This window comes from Camelus bactrianus, chromosome 6 (genome assembly GCF_048773025.1).
Source record: "Camelus bactrianus isolate YW-2024 breed Bactrian camel chromosome 6, ASM4877302v1, whole genome shotgun sequence".
NCBI lineage: Eukaryota > Metazoa > Chordata > Mammalia > Artiodactyla > Camelidae > Camelus > Camelus bactrianus.
In genome coordinates, this window is record NC_133544.1 from 55,993,725 (window position 1) to 56,012,324 (window position 18,600).

General features: G+C 35.7%; 1 protein-coding gene across 6 annotated transcripts in view; it reads right to left on the reverse strand.

Annotated features, from left to right (window-relative positions):
- Positions 1 to 18,600, reverse strand: part of AKAP6 (A-kinase anchoring protein 6) — a 563,915-nt gene that overhangs the window by 144,219 nt on the left and 401,096 nt on the right. For all 6 annotated transcript variants that reach the window (XR_006727664.2, XR_012507556.1, XR_012507555.1 and 3 more), the window contains one exon: positions 171 to 317. Coding sequence is in view for 3 of the 6 variants with exons in the window: in XM_010962996.3 (XP_010961298.1) it covers positions 171 to 317 (147 nt within the window). In the remaining 3 variants the exon portion in view is untranslated. The remainder of the gene's footprint in view (positions 1 to 170; positions 318 to 18,600) is intronic.

Here is an 18,600-nt window from a genome sequence, read left to right on the forward strand (position 1 = left end):
GCAGTGTTCCCCCCCCCCCCCATAATAGCATGAATAGCTTGTTTGAAATGTAGGTAGTGAATTGAAAGAGAGAGATATTTGTGCCTCAAATTAGAAATCAGACAGATAGGGTACTTCACTACACAAAAAATGTACACATAACCTACAAACAGTAATAAAAATGCAAATACCCCAAGCAGTTCCCATTTTTCATTAATTGAATCCACTTTTTCAAGGAGATCATTTGGTAGTAAAACGCCACCTTTCTTCAAAGCTTCAACCTTACTAAGCAGCTCCGTCTTTTTCAGGTCCCTGATGGACATTTCCACGCTGTATCTCTAAAACAGGAAGAGAAAAAAGATCATTAGGGAAAGAGGTGTTCTCAGAAAATCTATGAGCAGAGTTAGTAAGGCTCAAGGGTGTTAAAAGTTTTTGTTTCCAATAAAATTTATGGGGAGGCTAAACTAAGAACCTTGAGTAGTTGAGGAAAATTGCTGAAAACAGCTTAAAAATATATATATTTATATACATTACATAAACACAAACATCCAAGGTATTCCATTTGGTTGACTAAGATGTATGTCTTTTTAAACTAAAGTTTGCACACACATTTGATTTTTATTTCAAAATATTCCAAACGGAAAAATACCTGGTCTAGGGGGATTTAATATTGCAATTAGTTTTGGTCAACAATTGACTCTGGAGTACTGCCTGTCACTCATCTCTGTCCCCTCAAAGGACCAGTCTCAGAGTGATACAAATAAGACAGCCCCCCAAAATTGTGTAACTTCCTCCTTATCCTGTAAGCCCCCTGAATTCTCAGTTAACATTTTTTTTCTTTTACTAAAAATTCTGTGTGGGCTTGGAGAGGTACATAACAGGTACATATAAGAGGAAAAAGAAAACCAGTGCTTTGAGAATGGTTACAAATCTATGCTTCCTTGTTGACTACTGTCAAATGTTCCCAAACATCACAATCAATTTATAGAACCTTCCCCCAATATACACTGTACTCTAACAAACTGACCAAGTGAGTCTCTACTAAAAGATGTTTTGCTAGCAATAATGTAAATGTATTTAATACAACAGTTACTATGGTGATTCTCTTCAAATAACTCTATTTGGATAACTTCATAGTTAGAAAGTCCTATCTTACGGACAGCTATGGATGTGGATGTATCTTTTGAATGTGCATATAAAAACACCTCTGAGTAGAAAAACTAGATTCTGGTTAAAGTATTAAACATATTTTACAGTTTTAGCACATTTCTAAGTATATAATGGCAATCCATAAACTTCTTTCTTCAAGGCATAAAAGCTAGGTCACTGAGATACATGGTCGTATTGCACCATTGTCCTAACTGAGCTAAGATGAGCACCTTATCAGATCTAATAAGAAAAGCTTTTGTCTGGACAAAGTAGGAAATCAGCAGGTTCAAAACATGCCCAAACACTTGGGTGGTTTTATTCGCCTTGATAGCATGATATTATATAAGATCCCAAACTGAAATAGAATTGGAGGCAGCTTAAAGGAAAAGGTGTGAAATCCCTGTTTTGGTTAATAGGTCCTCAGCATTTTCATGCATATGTTTGCATACTTTTCATTTCCTATTTTAATCTTTCATTTACACTAAACATGCACATCATTTGTATTATGTAAACTTCTCCAAATGTTAGTCATTTGTGGATCACAGAACAAAATGTTTTAAATGAGGTGATTTAAAACATTTCATAGTATTAATGAATGTTGATCAGGGTGTCAGAGTATCCAAAATTACATGAATATGCATAATGAAAAAAATCAAGGGTTGCTTTGGAGCGCTTTCAGAATTTGGCCTGTGATACACAGGAATTTGGATTGCATTTTCTAATGGCAGGCAATTACCAGGACCACGTTACTCCAACGCTTAAAAGACACACTGTCCACTCATGTTTTCCAGACTCAACACTCAACAAGCATTCTAGAAACCTCAATGGTGTTTTATTTATCAGAGTGTTGACTGGAGGAGAGGGCAGTCTTCCTTATGTAATCAGATTCCCATCTAAAGATGACGTTGCTGACAAATATTTACATAATTAATTTGAGAAGGCTTCTTTGACATCATATTGGGGGAACTAGCGTTTCAGGCAAGCAGGAGAATCCTATTCAGATCTTTTGCTTATGTCACGTGCATTAATCGATGGAGTCCTCCAGCTGTGCCACCCGGGAGTGGCCTCAACCAGTTATCACTCTCACTTGCAACGAGCTCATCCCCCCATCTTTACCCCAACTTTGAATGGCAACTACACAGATGAGTCAAGAAAGGCAACAGTTTAGATGTGTCTCATAAAAATCACTGTCTTGTAAAAATAAAAATATAAAAAGGAATTTAATCTTAGCTATAATAAAATAATTTTCTCTGTGAAATCTAGTACCAGTAGTCGCTGAAACCACTATTGTGAAGGTTATTACATTAAGAAAACGTGTTTTTATGTATGCTCTCTGCCTGCGTCACCACGTAACCTCCTGGATCAACAGCTTGATGAAAGATGTGACTGATGGACAATGATTTCAAACTATAAAAGCTAAGACAATCCAGTTAGTTGTTGGATGTATTGGTATGTGCATGAAAGGTACTGGAATGTCATGTAATTTAAGATTGAAATTTAAGATGAAAATACTTATTTTAATTTTGAAGCACTCCGAGGGTTGAATTTGATATAATATAGGGCCTCAAGCTGTATATGTAATCATGCCAGGAGGGTTATGGGTTTCTGTTGATGCTAGTATCTTTTCGCTTTTCTCTCCAACATTTTCAGAAACGTTAGAGACAATCAACTCTTATTGGTTCTTGGTCATCCTATCGGGTAAGGCTACTTTAGCCTGTGGTGAGAAAATAATTTAATCTTCATATTTATTCCAGCCATAGCAGTAAGTGAGCAGAGGCTGGCCCATTGTGTCCTGTAGTCTAGGGATGCTATGATATAGACTACTCTTCAATAGCCAAAAATGAGATTAACAAAGTTAAAGTCAGATGGCTTTTCTTGAGTACTAAGGTAAATAAGCATCTGCTATTTAATTTCCCCACAGCACCTGCTGTGGGCCTCTCTGTCTAGTCAAAAATAAAATATACTCTATTGAAAGGGCATATTTACATTATTAAGTGTATTTGCTTGGCCAATTCAATTTTGACTAATGAAGCCTCCTAATAGATCTGTGAATGATCTAAATTAAAGACACAGGCCACTCCTATTCTAAATGCCACTCTTGTGCGTATATAGAGATATACAAAGAAAACTTTAAAAACAGAGTTAAAAATAACCACAAACACTAGCTCATTTTAAAAACTAAGAATTAAAGAAGTTTTTAGAAAATTTTCATTCAGTGCCTACTTTTTAAAAGCGTAAATGCTAAAACTGAATTATAAAATGAAGCCAGCAAAAACAGGATTTCTGAAGTAAATATAATTAGAAATGCATGAAGACTTGATTGAGATAACTTTTTTGACAGTTATGCTAAAGGCTTTTTTTCCCCTCCTAAAACCTTTTTTTTTTTTGTTAAAAATCACACCGAAAATTCTGCCCAAATGGGGACTGGAACAATGCCTTGAAACAGTGTTAATTGTCACCATGGAAACCAGAAGAATAAGCCATTTTGAAACTGGTATAGAAGGCACACATTGAGCAACTCAAGCATTTTTCTGCCTCCCTCAATGTTAAAGAACAAGATGCCTTGTCACTGTGAGGTCAGAGAAAGAAAGCATCATGAAAGGGTTGTCGATGCTCACTGTCTAGTAAATAAAAAATAAAAAATAAACTGCATACAGCTAATGCTGTAAGACTACCCAGTGAATCTTTTTGAAATAGAAAGATCATCAAAAGATGGCCAGGATTGGGGGATGGATTCCACCTAAGCAAAACTTCAGGGCTATATTATGTGAACCTTGCCCCCAAAGCTCCCTGGGAATTCTGCTGTTGTAATAAAACTTCAGAAGAGGAAAGAAAAAAGGCAGCATGATGGAATTCAAAATAATGCTCTAAAAGCACACAGAGAGATTAAGACATCCATTGTAAGACTTTTGTATGGTGCTTCTGTTGGTTATGCTGAAAAGAGACCAGACATTGCTGAGCGGAGAGGGAAGTTTTGGCTACGAGAAATACGAGAATTAAACCAAAGAATTTTCTTGATTATTAGAATAGGGCTGTCAGATTCTGTCTTTAGGGTTTGAGTATTTACATCTTATACCATATTTTAACTGGGCTTCATGTGACTTTATATTAGGAAGAGCTAAAACAAGGAAAATGACCTGGTTATTAGAATAACAGTGTGAGTATCTTTCCCAGTGTAAAGTAATACAGCAAACACCTGTATGTCTAACATAATCCCCTTTCCCATAAACACACAACAGATAGACAGACAAACAGAGAAAATAAAATGTATTATCTGTCAACAAAAAAACATACGCTAGGAACATACCAAAACATCAAACCACTGGCAAAATTATGTGTGAAAATATGCATTTTTGCACAAAAAAAGCAGAGATGTGTCTGCCTATGACTCCCGTATTGTGTTTTCAGGCTAGTGTTTGCCCTCCTCATGTGAGACTTCATGGTGGCCCCTCAGCAAGTCCATGCCTAATGCCATTCAGTGGTGAACAAAGAGTCTTTTTATAGGAAAGTCCAGGGTCCATAGCTCAGCTGTACATGCCGAGTGCAGGAATCTGCTAGAGGCCAGTGTCCCCTTTGCAGCAGCTCTTGTGCTGCCCCTTTTTCAGAAACACCAGTGTCCAGCATCTCACAATACATGCAATGTTTCACATGGAGCCAATATCACCAACACTTCAGTTAGATGGTCAAGACTGAAGAAGAGGGTTCAAGCCCAAGACAAATAATAGTCTTTATTTCTTGCAAACTCCTTGTATTTTACCACTAGCAATTTATGGTGAATAATTGCACAGAGAAATTATAAAGACTCCTACAATTGTCCTTGTAAATTAATAATAGGCTTTCTTGATTGGGATAAATCTGCTGCTGAGCCTTTAGAAAAATTAAAAAGTGCAATGTCATTTAAAATTGCCAGAACTCACACAGCAAATTACATCTGAGGTTAGGAATTGAGTTTTCCCCCCTCTTCTAGCTTATTCCATTTGCATGATCTGGAAATCACATTACATTGGCCATGTATTGTTAATTGGACATAGATTGCATTATCTTTAATATAAATCAAACTACAAATATGAAAATGAATTGCAAATTCCCTAATAGAAGATCATAAAACAATCTTTTTTAAAGTATCTCCCATTAATAATTTAATTCCAATTATATCACTCAGAAAACTTAAGTAGGAAACCTGGCAACTTATTTCTCCAATCATTTCTTTTACATAACAAATATCTAAGCCTTTTAAAATAAATACCCAGAGCAAAATTCACTGTTACAGAAGAAAATAAAAATAACAATAACTGAAAACTTTTTAATGCCGATTTCATGTAAAATACAGCATAGGAACACCAAACCTGCCCTGCCTGTCTCGCCCCTTCCCTACCCAGGTCAAGGGTGAGAAAAAGTCCCCTAAAGAACAGATTTACTAATTTTAAGAACTATTGTAATCATACTTTCTGAAATTATAAAATTGATTATTATTTTTCTATTTATTTCTTAAAAGGTTCTCTAGCCCCTTAAATTTTTCTATACATTTGATATCTTTCCGAAGCCTTTGCATGCCCTTTAATGAGTTTATATTAAATATTTAATACTGTTTAGGGCATATCCACTACTACCAAAAACAGTTATATTCCCAGCAGTCCCACTGTTTCAGGCAGAGGACTTGATTGATCCTCCTAGCCTGAATTGAGTAGAATGAAAAGAAGCAGTTGGAAAATAGCTGCAATCATTTAATGCAGATGACCTCTGACAGCCTCGCAGCTCTTCTATCTGAACAGAAATTTGCATGGGGTCTCTGTGCAGAGGAACAATGTAACCTAAATGGTAGACAATCTTTATTCTAATGAAGTGGGTGTCAAGGTCAATGTAAAACTGCAATGATAAATGGTGCACCACTAGGCAAGAGAAGTTGCATAGGCATTGTAGTGCTTTCACATTAATTGAAGACTGAAATGCACTGCGTGAAAAGCACAAGCCTCTCTTTTCACCATAATGTGTTAATGCGCCAATGCCGAAATGATTTCTTCAAGATGTTTGCCTGTTGACATGTATCTTATTGTAAAAATAACACAGATATGGCACAAAAATGGACATTTTTAGAATTTAGCTTTTCCCCTGAATATAATTACAAAAATCTAAACAAAATATCCTCAAACAACATTCTGACACCTAATGTAATTCTTTTGATCCCCCTTCCTTTTCTTTTTCTATTTAGACCTGTCCTTAATTAGTTTCAACCAGCAACCTTTTATAGAACCCTTCCTTGGGTACTTTCATACTGAGCGAACTGTAAAAAAGGACCGAGGAGAGGAGAATCATTCACTTTCCCCCTTCCTTCTAAGTTTTCTGCTTAGTCTGCAGTTAAGATCTTCAGGTGTTGTTTGTCCTGAATGAAAAATAATGAAAAGCCCATGGTTTGCAAAAGAAAATAACTGTGTTTTAGTGTGAAAACTAGAAAACTATAATCTGATTGCTTGACATTGCCAAAATGGCTAGACAGCAATAATTACACCGTTTCTTCAGTTGATCCAGCAATTTTGTGGCAGTCAATATTTTTCTTTATATGAAAATAAGGACAGTAAGCTGCTTTTTAAAAATCCTGATCTACTTAAGCCTGTAAAGGGGACATTGTTTGCTAATACACTCATTAGCAACCAAGCATTTTAAGTTCATCAATTAAACAGGAAATAGAGTTGCACCATTAGTCACAATTTGCTAAAATACTGATAAGAGCATACTACTAACCATTTGAGAAACATTTCTAGGCTCAATCTATAATATGTTATAAATTGGATGCATTTTTATGGTTGACAGTTTTTCTAATTCCAGTAGACTCTGTAGTACAGCCACCCACTACAAATAGATTTTAATAACGGAATTACAGTTATACTAGTCAGAGATGGCCTGTAGGTCTTTCAGTCTGCAGTATTGGTGAGTAGAAGGCTATTGGCATGATTTACTATAAAATTAAATGTTATCACTGGTTTGCAACTCTGATGTAAAAACAGTCTCAAATAGAAATCAACATTCTTGAAATGGTAAGTCAGAGAAAAAAAATTTCAACATGGAGGATAGTGAAAAAGAAAAAAAAGTTACTGATGAAACTGTTTAAAAAACTGTACAGCTTCATCTGTGTGTGATTTGTCAGGTCTGAAGCTTTGACGTGCCCAAGGGGCAGACCCCAGCGGGGAGTAGGCTGCCGAGCTAAATAGCTGTGAAAGAAGTCTTAATGTAGGATGGAATTCAAACTAACCTTGACATGACCTCGGGAAAAATATGCAAAAAGTAAAATGAATGCACTCTGCAAGATACATCCTAATTTTGTGGTGGAGCTGGTTAGTTTTACAAACATAACTGAGACCTTAAAAGAAAAATAGAAAGCTAGTAAAGGGGGAAAACTTTGGAATTCAGGCAAAAGAAAAAAAAATAAGCAAGCATGATGTGTTACGGTGAAGGCATGTGAACCATTTGGAAAGAATCCAAATAAAAACCCACACCGAACAATATTGTTGTCAGCCTGTCTATTCAGGAAAATTGTTTTTTTTTAGGTTGAATATAAATGACACAAAGCCAAGATTACATCATTGCATTACAAAGTCTGTTGTGGCTTTTAGCTGAACAAGCCTCATGGATCTATTGGTTTACGACAGTAACTCAGTGAGGAGGTTTTAATGTGTAATTTTTCCTCCAGTGTCAATAAAAAGTAGAGGAATTTAAGAAAGAATATCATGGGCACTTTCTAGTCTCTTTCTTGCTTTTGATCTGTATTTGATAAGCCAAACTCAAAACTTAATTGATGCACTGAGTCTTGATCTGGCTTTATTATAAATTTTGCCTGTTCGGAAGTGATTGGCTTAGGAGGAAGGCATTTGTTCTAGCTCCCCAGCCAAGAACCAGCTAACTCACTGGATATATAGAAATTTTAATTGAGTGTCAACCTGTGTAGAAATTCAATCCTATTACCTTCTCAATGCAATTTGTAGCACTACCAGTTATTTACTACACTACTAACCAGATTTTAAACATAATTAAATTGCTAAGAACATACATCCCAAATCTAATGACTTAAATCCCTACAGCAAGGATGTGAATTTCTGGATCAGGTATATATATGCTTCTATTAGATTTTCATAAGCATAAAGTAAGCAGAAGTATGCAATCATTTAGAATTACAAAGTACAAGGAGCTTTGCTAAGAACCTGTTGAAGAGCCATTTGTAAAGATCACTGCTTAATGGATCTGTCATGTCATAGGACTCTTTTTTGGTTTAGTCTTACTCAATATTTTTATTAGTGAACATATCTAAGTAAAGTTTGTATATGGCATGTTGATTAAATTGCCAGATTATACTAATCTCATTGATTAATAAAAAATAATAACTACTTTAGCTCAGAGATCATAAACTCAAGCACCTACAGGTAGTGGTATATGAGTAAATTGACTTCCTGAGGGAGTGACTTATTTCCCAGGTATAAATACTCCCATCATGGTGTAAATACACCTGCCAAGCTACCAACGGTTGCTACTGCTGGCAAAATTCTTGAATATTTAACTATCAGCTCTCACAAGCCAGTACTAACCAGCTCTAGCATCCCACTAGCTGGTAGCTAATGTTAAGGAGTTGAGTTGAGCATAGATAAGTCATCTTTTATCTTTCATATCTAACTATCGCTAGTGTCATAGAAAAAGAGAACTATTTTCTCTACTAGAAGAAAATGCATACATGTGATGATTACTAACATTTGATCCTAGTGAAGGGGAAATGAGGAAGTAAAGTGGATTATGAAGGGTAGGAGAGCACAATTCCACTACTCAGCTCTGCCAACTATTCCTATGTGGGAATATGGCTTCAGTATGGTTTCTGTATGGCCACGTATGTATTTGAAGAGAAGACAGAATATATATTTTTATATTAAATCATAATTTTTATAATGTTAAATTAAAAGATTTCAACACTGTACAGGCCAACCTATGTCTTTGATTTAGATCTGACTTTGCAGGCAACTACTTCACAATGTCTATTTTACATGATAATATTAGACTCCAAAGGGAACACAACATGCTGGCATACTAGATGAAATCTAACAAGGAGACAGGACAAATTTTAAGCCCGACAGAGTTAATAATTCTCTCCTCCTCCTACCAAAAAAATACAAAAATTGCACAAAGAATGAAGGTGACTAGGCTTCAATTATCTTTAGGAAGTATGAGTCAACAGATAGTAGAAGAAATGTAAAAAAAAAAAAAAAAGAAAGAAGATTTGGGGCTAAATTAAGACAAACACAGGGTCAAAAATAAGAAAGGTAGCAAATAGACCAGCTGACTGGGATTTACAAGGTCGAAACCTGATTCTTGGTTGCATTCCATGTTCCAAGAGGGACCTGCACAATGTGTTAAATATCCAAAGGAAGGGAGCACTTAAGGAAGGGATAAGATTAAACACTCCTCCAGGGAGATATTCAGCCAAGAGGTGAGCAAGAGTTGAAGATAACAGAAGAGAGGGAAGAATATGTTAGCAAATTTTGAATATTTAGAGGACTGAATAGAAAACATTGATTTGTTTCATCTGACCTCAGAGGAAGAAAAGACTGGACCATACGTAGAAATGGAGCTTGGGCAACAGTGAGTTTTCATTCACCAGAGTTATTCAGGCAGAGACCAGAGGGCTACCTGGTTGGGATAGTTTATGGGATAATGAGGCATTGAATGAGGACCGGCCTAGAAGACGATCCAGAATTCCTCTCTATTTTAGAAAGTTGAGCTTCTTTGAGCCCACATTCACCAGATCAGCCATAACAATCACATTTTTATATGCAGCAGAAATGCCAAGACCAAAACATACCAAGTTAAGGAGAAGCTGTCACTTGCTGGAATGAGATGCAGATATAAGATTCTCATGCAGAGAAACCCAGGAGAAAAACAGTGAAGCAAAGACACAACCTCACAGAATGTAAGCTATACAATCTAATCTCAGATACAGAGAACCAAACAAAAAAAAAAAGGCAAGGTTAACTGAAAATCCTCAAATCATCTTCAATCCATCCTACTTACAAGGCATATTTCATTGAATTTGAGGAATTCCTGAGTTTAAGGAAACCTATATATATATTTTATAGGAAACTTCTACAATACAATATATGCAGCTAGGTCCATATTTCAGCAAGTCGCTCCTATAGATTTTTTTAAAGACAAAGTTCACAAATGCCATTCTCAAAAATCTTCCATCTGTACAGAACTTCCTCTAACAGATATCTAAGAAATGTGTTATAGCCCTTGCTGCCAGCAATGTGGGCATAATGGCAATTTCTCCTCCATGCTATGAAACTTCATGGTTGTGCTGTATTATGTCGAAAATCTGCACATCTCAATAGGTTTTCTGTGCATTCCAATGCACTTCAGTGACGACGTGGATCATTGCCATAATACATCATGACTGTTCTAATTACGGTTTCATTATGATATACCCTATCAGGGCTGTCGTAATGTCATGTCAGCACATAGTAAGAATAGTTATGCAATTATGTAATATCTGTTAGAGTATGCAATGTAGGATGGGAAAAAGACACGATGAGCAGCAATTAATGTAATGAAACTCAGTCTTCTCCTTTAACAAAGTTTCCAATTTAAAAGTACCATTTCTTTTGTTTTCCATCTCATAACCTAACCAAACGCCTCCAAACACATCTATTTTTGTTTAACTGGATACTACCGTATAAGTTAATGGATTTTTTAATAAAGCAAAATAAGAGAATAAAAGGGAAATCTTTGACTTTAAGCCATTCTCTATATGTTGCAAAAGAAGATTCACCTAATATATGCTCCAAGAAATTCAGTAAAAAGTTAAGTGTAGTAAATTAAAGTCCACTGAAGGCTTACTATTATGCCAGCTTCAAACACAACGTCACATTCTTCTATTGTCCTTGATCTCTTGGTTAGATAATAGAATTTCTTGCCTCACCCTCTAAAATTCAAATGACCAGCTATGTCTTGAAAAACAAACTACAATAATAAAATGAGATAAAGCATGAATACCCATATTTACTTCTCTAAATTATGACCATAAATATTGCCTTTAGCTGCCAAAATATATCCAAATACCTATAAAAATACAACTCTTGTTATCGATCTTATAAATTTGAAGAATAAACTCTCAAAGGATGAAAACACGCCTTTTTTTTCCATGGAATCTCGTGAATATTTGAAGCCTTCGGAAAACACCAAGTCAAGGAATAGTTTCTCAAATGAAATGATACATGAACTACTTTTTGTTGTTTTAATATACAACCATAGGAGATTTTATATATCAAAGCTTACCCCATATCTCTGTAGCTGAAGCCTGTTCAATGCAAGTATTTATAATGGAAATGCTGATGAAGCCTAAACTATGGACGTATACGGTTGTGCAGCAGCAGCCATTTCAAATATAGATATATTTTTAGCATTAGGAGGGACCAAGTTTGTTTAAATCTAGACTTTTTTTTTTTTTTTTACAATTGCAAGTAATGTTAATAGCACACTGTAAATGTTAAGGCTAAGTGTGCAATGTCAAAATAGATTGAATCTCTCTGAAAATTGGAAATTCAGGCTTTTCAAACATAATCCAGATGTTTGGCTTTTATTCAGATTTCAAGAAAGAGCGAACTAATATGATATAAAATTCATACATGCATATTTCATTAGTGCCTTTTGTATCGCTGAATTAAACATTCTGCAACTCTGAAACGTGCTTTTCCCAAATCACATAGAGTTTTAAATCAAAGCAGTTGCCAAGATGTTGCTCACCTCAAAAATAATGCCAAATTAATTTCATAAGGAAGAGACTACATATTTCTTATCTTAACTCTCTTGATAATGTTTCTCCAAAGTGAATATCTTGCTTTCTCTTTGAGGATGACAAGAGAAATGAGAAGTTGAACCCTGTAGCCACTGTAGTGTACCAAAAAGATATTACTGCCGAATATGGTGACTTTGGAAATCTGTGAAAATCAGTGGCTGAAATAAAGGCTGAAAGCACTAGCCCCCATTATTGTCATCATCAAAAACAGTCTTTTCAAGTTTAGTGCAAATGGGCGTTCCCTAGGGACTATGGGCTCCAGCACTGAGAAGCATGTCCAGAACTCACCGTGTAGGTGTTAAAACAGCCAATCAAAGCATTTCCAGTTATCTGCTCCCAAAACACAATGGAAATGCCACCATACCTTTATGTGTTCACATCCTGACTTTACTTTAGTAGGGTGTTTTTAACTTTTCAAAGCGCTTTTAACATCTATAATCTTAATAGATTCATAATGCCATGGGGTTTTTCTTGGGGACTGCCCAAATCCATGTATAGTAAAATATTTGATGTCTTAGGCCGCTTTTTGAGAGGGCTCTGGGTGCCTTCCCATCAGAGGAGGATGAATGTTGTTTCAGAATTAGACTATAAGCTCCTGCAATGGCATATAAGGTCAGGGACCATGTGCTATTCAGCCTTTATCCACTGTAACTCTTAGTATTATGACTTAGATGTAAGAGGTAGTTGGAAAATATTTATTCATTTGAATTTCTCCTAAATGAAACACCAAGTGAGCCTGTATCAGGCTGTTGAAATATATGCCAGGGACTGTATCAGTACACAGAAATGAGTAGCATGTGATTATCTTATTTCTCTCTAAATTTTATGCTCAGTTAAAAAAATTATGTGATTAAAGCATCTAATACAGAAATATTCTCAATTTTTAGCTGAAAACTGTGAACAAAGTTTAATTGTTTCCCATGCCAGGAATAGTTAACATAAGAAAAGCTTCTATAAAATGTATCAAAGAAAAAAGGAAGGTGACAGCAGCTCTTTAAATATTTAAGGACACCTTTTATGAGTTCAGTGTTTTCTCATAGCAATAATATTTGATCAGAATGCAAGAAGCTGGGTCCAATTTCTAGTTTCAACACTAGTGTGCTATATAGACTTAAAAACCTTTCTGTTCTAGCCTCCATTTTTTTGTTTCTTTAGGGTACATGTCCATATTTACCAGAGAGAGATTTTAAGAAAATAAATTTTAAAGATTTTAGGCTTTAAGCTTTAAGTACTGTGTCTTGCTTCAGCCTCAGAAAGCTTGAATGCCATTTCAATGGATTGTTCTCTTTTTTGTTCTCCTACGGGAAACCCATGGGGAAAGTTAATAATATCATTTCTGTCTTACAGATTAAAAATTGATACATAGAAGTTAAGTGACTTGCCCAAGGTCAGTAAGACAGTGCTAAAACCCAGAAATGGAATTTTCAAGAGAAATTTCAGCTTAGTTTCTTAGGCCATTGTGTTATTCTTGAAAATGCATCTTTACATATCAGTCCGGAAGTCTAAGGAAATTGGTGAGCCCTGGGAGCAGAGTGTAAATTAAGTCAAGAAGGCCATTCAAAGTGACTTGGAGTAGTCAAAATACAGTTAAGAACCCCACCCTTATAGCTTCTATAGCCATTCATTTTGGTGTGAGTGCATCTTCCAAACCTCCATAGATCCTCAGCAGTGTGAGGTTGAGACTGAAAGAGCAGACAGGAGACTTCTCACTGTTAATTAAACTGTTACTCAGAAGCTCTAGGGTACAGGTAAAAATTTATCAGTTATAAACTAAGACTACAAAGAGTAAACCTTGGTTATAACAACTGCTTTTGAGCGTTTTTCCAGCTATGTAAGGGAATCTGCTATAAATATTCAAGAAAGCTTATTAGAACAGCTCCATCAAAGAGAAATACTCGTGTGTGTGTGTGTGTGCGCGCGCGTGTGTGTGTAGGTTTGTCCAATTATACGAGTGATAACAGTAAGGAAGAGGATAGAGTAATGATTTACAGAAGAAAATGAAGGAAATGCATAGATGGATGGAGAGAAAGTAACAGGGGAAATTATAAGGGTTTAAACAGATAGGGGAAACAATAGCTAGTCCACAGAGAATAAATCATGAAAACCACATAAAATAAAGAGTACTGCAGAAGAGTAAGAAAATCATGGCTAGAGAGAAGGGTTTCAGTGAATGACTTCCCTGAAACAATCAAATAAAAGAATATGATAGTGATGGCTTAAAAAAATTATATAACGGCTGCAAAAATTCACTAAGAGGAGATGAGAACAAAAAAAGGCATACGTACCAGGATGTAGCCACTTAGTACTATTTACAGCCCTAACAAAGGATAACCTTTCAAGAATAAACAGGTCCTAAAATTTGTAATTTTGAGGATTTTCCCTAAGCAGCATTGATAGGGAGCCCCTTTACTAGGCACCATCTTCCCTGTGTCTGTTATTTCTGCCTTTGCTATACTGGTGGCTTGCTACATGGTCCAAGGGATGCCATTTCATATTTCTGTGTAAAATCTGTTCCATTTATACTAGAGGCAATGATATACTCACCTCTTGTCCACCACAAATATTTTAAGAAGTAAACAGGACATGTTTGTGCAAAATTTCGGATCTCTGTATTAAACGGATCATTTAAAAAAGTCTCTAATTTTAATACACATGACTTTTCTAATAAGATTTTGTGGTCTGTTACCCACTGGCAAGTAAGAATGCAAATTTCCCATTCATTTTTATTATCTGTCTTAGAAATAAGATATTGTAACTATTGTATACATTAGAGAATAAAACAAGTCACATCGGAGAGGAGTTATTAAAAAGGTAATATATATTATATATAGAGAGAGTTCCTGTCTTAAAGAAAATATATGAACAAAGTATTACTATTTTTCTTTACCCTTAATGAAGGGAGGAGGGAACATCCAGTAAAATTACTTCTCAAAATCTACACACATATAACCATTTAATTACTAAGTTCTATAAACATGGAGACAGAAAAGGACCCATGCCAAACATTTTAATTTGTGAACCAATGAGATTCAAAGAGTTTGGCCAGGAAAAAAAAAAAGTAAAAAAAAGTAAAGAAAAAAAATTAAATGATATGCCTGGATTCAGATCGCCCATTTAAACTTTGCTTGCATTGCTTAGTAGCTGTGCAATTCTCTATGCTTTAGTTGCTCATCTAGGGGATAATATTAATGCTCCTTTCATAAGGCTACTGTGAGGACTGAATGTGCTAATGCATGCAAAGATCCTAGATAATTCCTGTTATGTAATAGTCATTATATTCAAGTGTTTGTTCAAATTTGATCCAAATATTGTATGCTAAGAAAATATGATTTTTGGCATAACTTTTCTCACCTCTTTTATGCCTCTAGTTTGTACATCTATGTAAAACTTCATTAAATAAAACATTGAATCTAGGATTCGGTATTCAATAGGTAAAAAACCTTGCCTTTTATGACTTGCACTGAAGACATGGAAGAAAGCTATTATGATTTGCCATTGGTTTGCTACTCTTCCCCAATGTGTCTTTCTGATTTTGGTAAAGGCCTAGGAGCATGTCAAACAACTCCCAAAGCTGAGAGGTTTTCCCACATTGCATTCTTCTGCAGTGCACCTATCTCCATTCCACGCATTTAACTTCTATCCAGCAAGGCCCAGTTCTAATCTCATTTCTTCTACAAAGATGTTCTAAGAAGAAAGTTCTCATAGAAGACCATAAAAATGTGTTATCTTTGCTATAATTTCATGGGGGTTTTTTTGGTTTTACTTTTCTAAATGCATTATAAATTGCTATGGAAAAGGATAATTTTCCTTTTATTTTGTTCTCCATAGCACATAGTAATATCTAACAAATGCTTATTGACATATCTTCATAGTCACTAACACCAATCAGCATCATTCCTTCCTTACTTTTAAAGAAAAGGTAGAATTATTTGACCATTAATTCCTAATATATGTATTAGAACATACGGACATACATAATTTTAAAAATATATGTGCAAAAAGAGAACCAAGGTAGGAAATATCTCTGCGCAGAGGCAAACAGAAAGTGATGCAAATTTCATAAATTATTAGTGGGGCTTGATATGAATCAGTGCAGTTTGCAAAGCAGAAAAAAAACTGAAACCAATTTTTCCCCAAGCAAATATGAACCTGCCTTTAACCAGATAGCCCTCCAGAGAAGTAGACCCAGTAGGGAATTTGGAATTAGAGTGATCGTCTGTCACTAGGTCTCCCAGGGTTGACTCTGAATTCAAACATGAGCCTATTCTCTACCAAGGGACCATTCTGGTCCTTTCTTCATAGACAGCTAAATGCCTTTAGCAGCATTTGCCATGACATCCAATGTGACAATTCAAATGCAAACCAGGGAAGTACATACTGCAACACAAGTACAACGGAGGAACAGGTTGTTCATATGACAGGAAATGACCCATTTTCAATGGAAATGTAGGTGAATATATCTATTCTATGCTATAGATAAATCTGAGGAGCATTTGGTAACTGCCAAAAAAACAACAGGAAAATTAAAATATGCGGAAAATAAGACGTCAAAGAGAAAGTTCAACTTCCGTGACAGATTTGGCAAAGGACACTGCTGACAGTTCCACTGAATAGTTATCTACTGCTGAATAAAAGTAAAATGGAAAGGAAAAGATCCAAGAAAGTCATAAAATATGTATTTACAACTCCTATGTGAAATGAACCAAAAATAATGTGGCACTTAGAAATGACAACTTTTATGGTAATTTTCCAAAATAAATTATATTCATTTATGAGTCTGTTTCCTTAGCCTTTGAAATTGAGACCCTAAAATTCTGATTTTGCCAGATTGCTTATAGGCTAAATCAATTACTAATTAGAACAATCATTGTTTCTACACCAAAGATAGAATACTGAAGTTGGAATGGACCTGAGTGCTACCTAGTCCATCCCCCTCCCTTTACAGATGAAGAGAACGAAAGCTGCAAGAATAAGCATCATCACCCAAGGGAAATCCAGCCTCCTTGTGCTTCATAACATGGCTTTCCAATCTTTTTTTTTCCTAACACTGGTCTTTATAGTGAAGCTTAAAAATGAGATCAAAGAAAACTCAAAAGAGGATCTAGAAAATAAAATAACATAAGGAAATTGAGGCACCGAGATGAAGTCCATCCACACTCCTCAAGAGAATTTAATACACGAAGTTCTGAGTGGCAGTGGCCTTTGCCTTTTCCTGAGGAAGCCTCAAGATCTGCTAGTATACACAGGAGAGTGGGACTGAGTCATGGTAAAGCCTTGAGAGTGATAGCCAAACTTCTTTTTCTAAAAATCCACTTTGATGTATGTGTGCACGTGTGAGTGTGTATTTAAATATTTTTATCTTGTTTTCCCTGTTTTAACTGTTTCCAACTCTGATTTATAATTTTCTAAAAAGGTCAGTGTGAATTTATGTTTCAGGACCAAACACGAAATATAGGGTTCATAGGACATTTTCAGAGCAGTCAAGCCACCAGAGAAGTATGAATAAGAGCAGAATAACAGCCAAAGTTGAAAGAAGTGTGTTTGATTGACTTTCTGCTTTCCTTTGGGTCCCACAAGCACAACAGAGTATAGGAGGCCACCTGGTGGTGAAATGAATCAATTAACCATTTAATGCTACACTGAAAAGCACGCAAAATTGGCAGACTTGGGGTTGTTACAAAAGGAAAATTAGAACCTTGGGGAAAAGAATGATAGTCAACATGTATTGTTGTGATACAACAGACAGAAAATTGAATTGGAAAATCATTCAAGTCTGTAGAATGATGTATACTGCTAAAGTGTTGCCTTAATAGTTTTTATTTATACCAGAGACTCACAAACTTTTTCTGTGAAGAGCCAGATAGAACAGTTGACCCTTGAGCAACTTGGAGGTCAAGGGCACCAACCCCCATGCAGTCAAAATTAGGAGTATAACTTTACAGTGGGCCCTCCCTATCTGAGGTTCAACCAACATGGACCATGGAGTACTGTAGCATTTATTTATTGAAAAAAATCCACGTATAAGTGGACCCATGCAGTTAAACCCATGTTGTTCTAGGGTCAACTGTAAATAGTTTAGGCATGTAGGCTGTACGGTCACTGTTGAAACTACTTAACTGTGCTATTGTAGTATAAAAACAGCCACAGATAATGTGTAAATGAATGCATCTGGCTGTGTTCCAATAAAACTTTATTTAAAAAAAAAGCTATGGGCTGGATTTGACCTTCAGGCTATAATTTGTCAACCCCTGATTCTGTATTATGTATTGAGTCTGTCCTATTTACCAAGCAGAGGGCTGAACCCCCTTACATACCTCACTGAATTCTAATAACTTTTCAAGGTGGGTGCTATCCCCATTTCACTGGTTTAAAAACTGCAGCTTAAAAAGTGTAAATAATTTGATGTAAATTGCACTCTGCTCCCTCTAACTTAGAAACACTTTATGTAGCCTTGTGACCATTTTTCTGTGATGGCTGACACCTGTTCTGGCCCTCCCTCCCATTTATTCTGCAGAGCTGCTTTTGGTTTCCGTCCGTGGTGACTTTGCTCCTGTTTCTCCACCTCACGTCCCCTTGAAATGTTGTTTGTCTCTTACCATCTCTTTCTCCATCACTTCTTTTATGTTTAAAAACCTTGTCAGTTT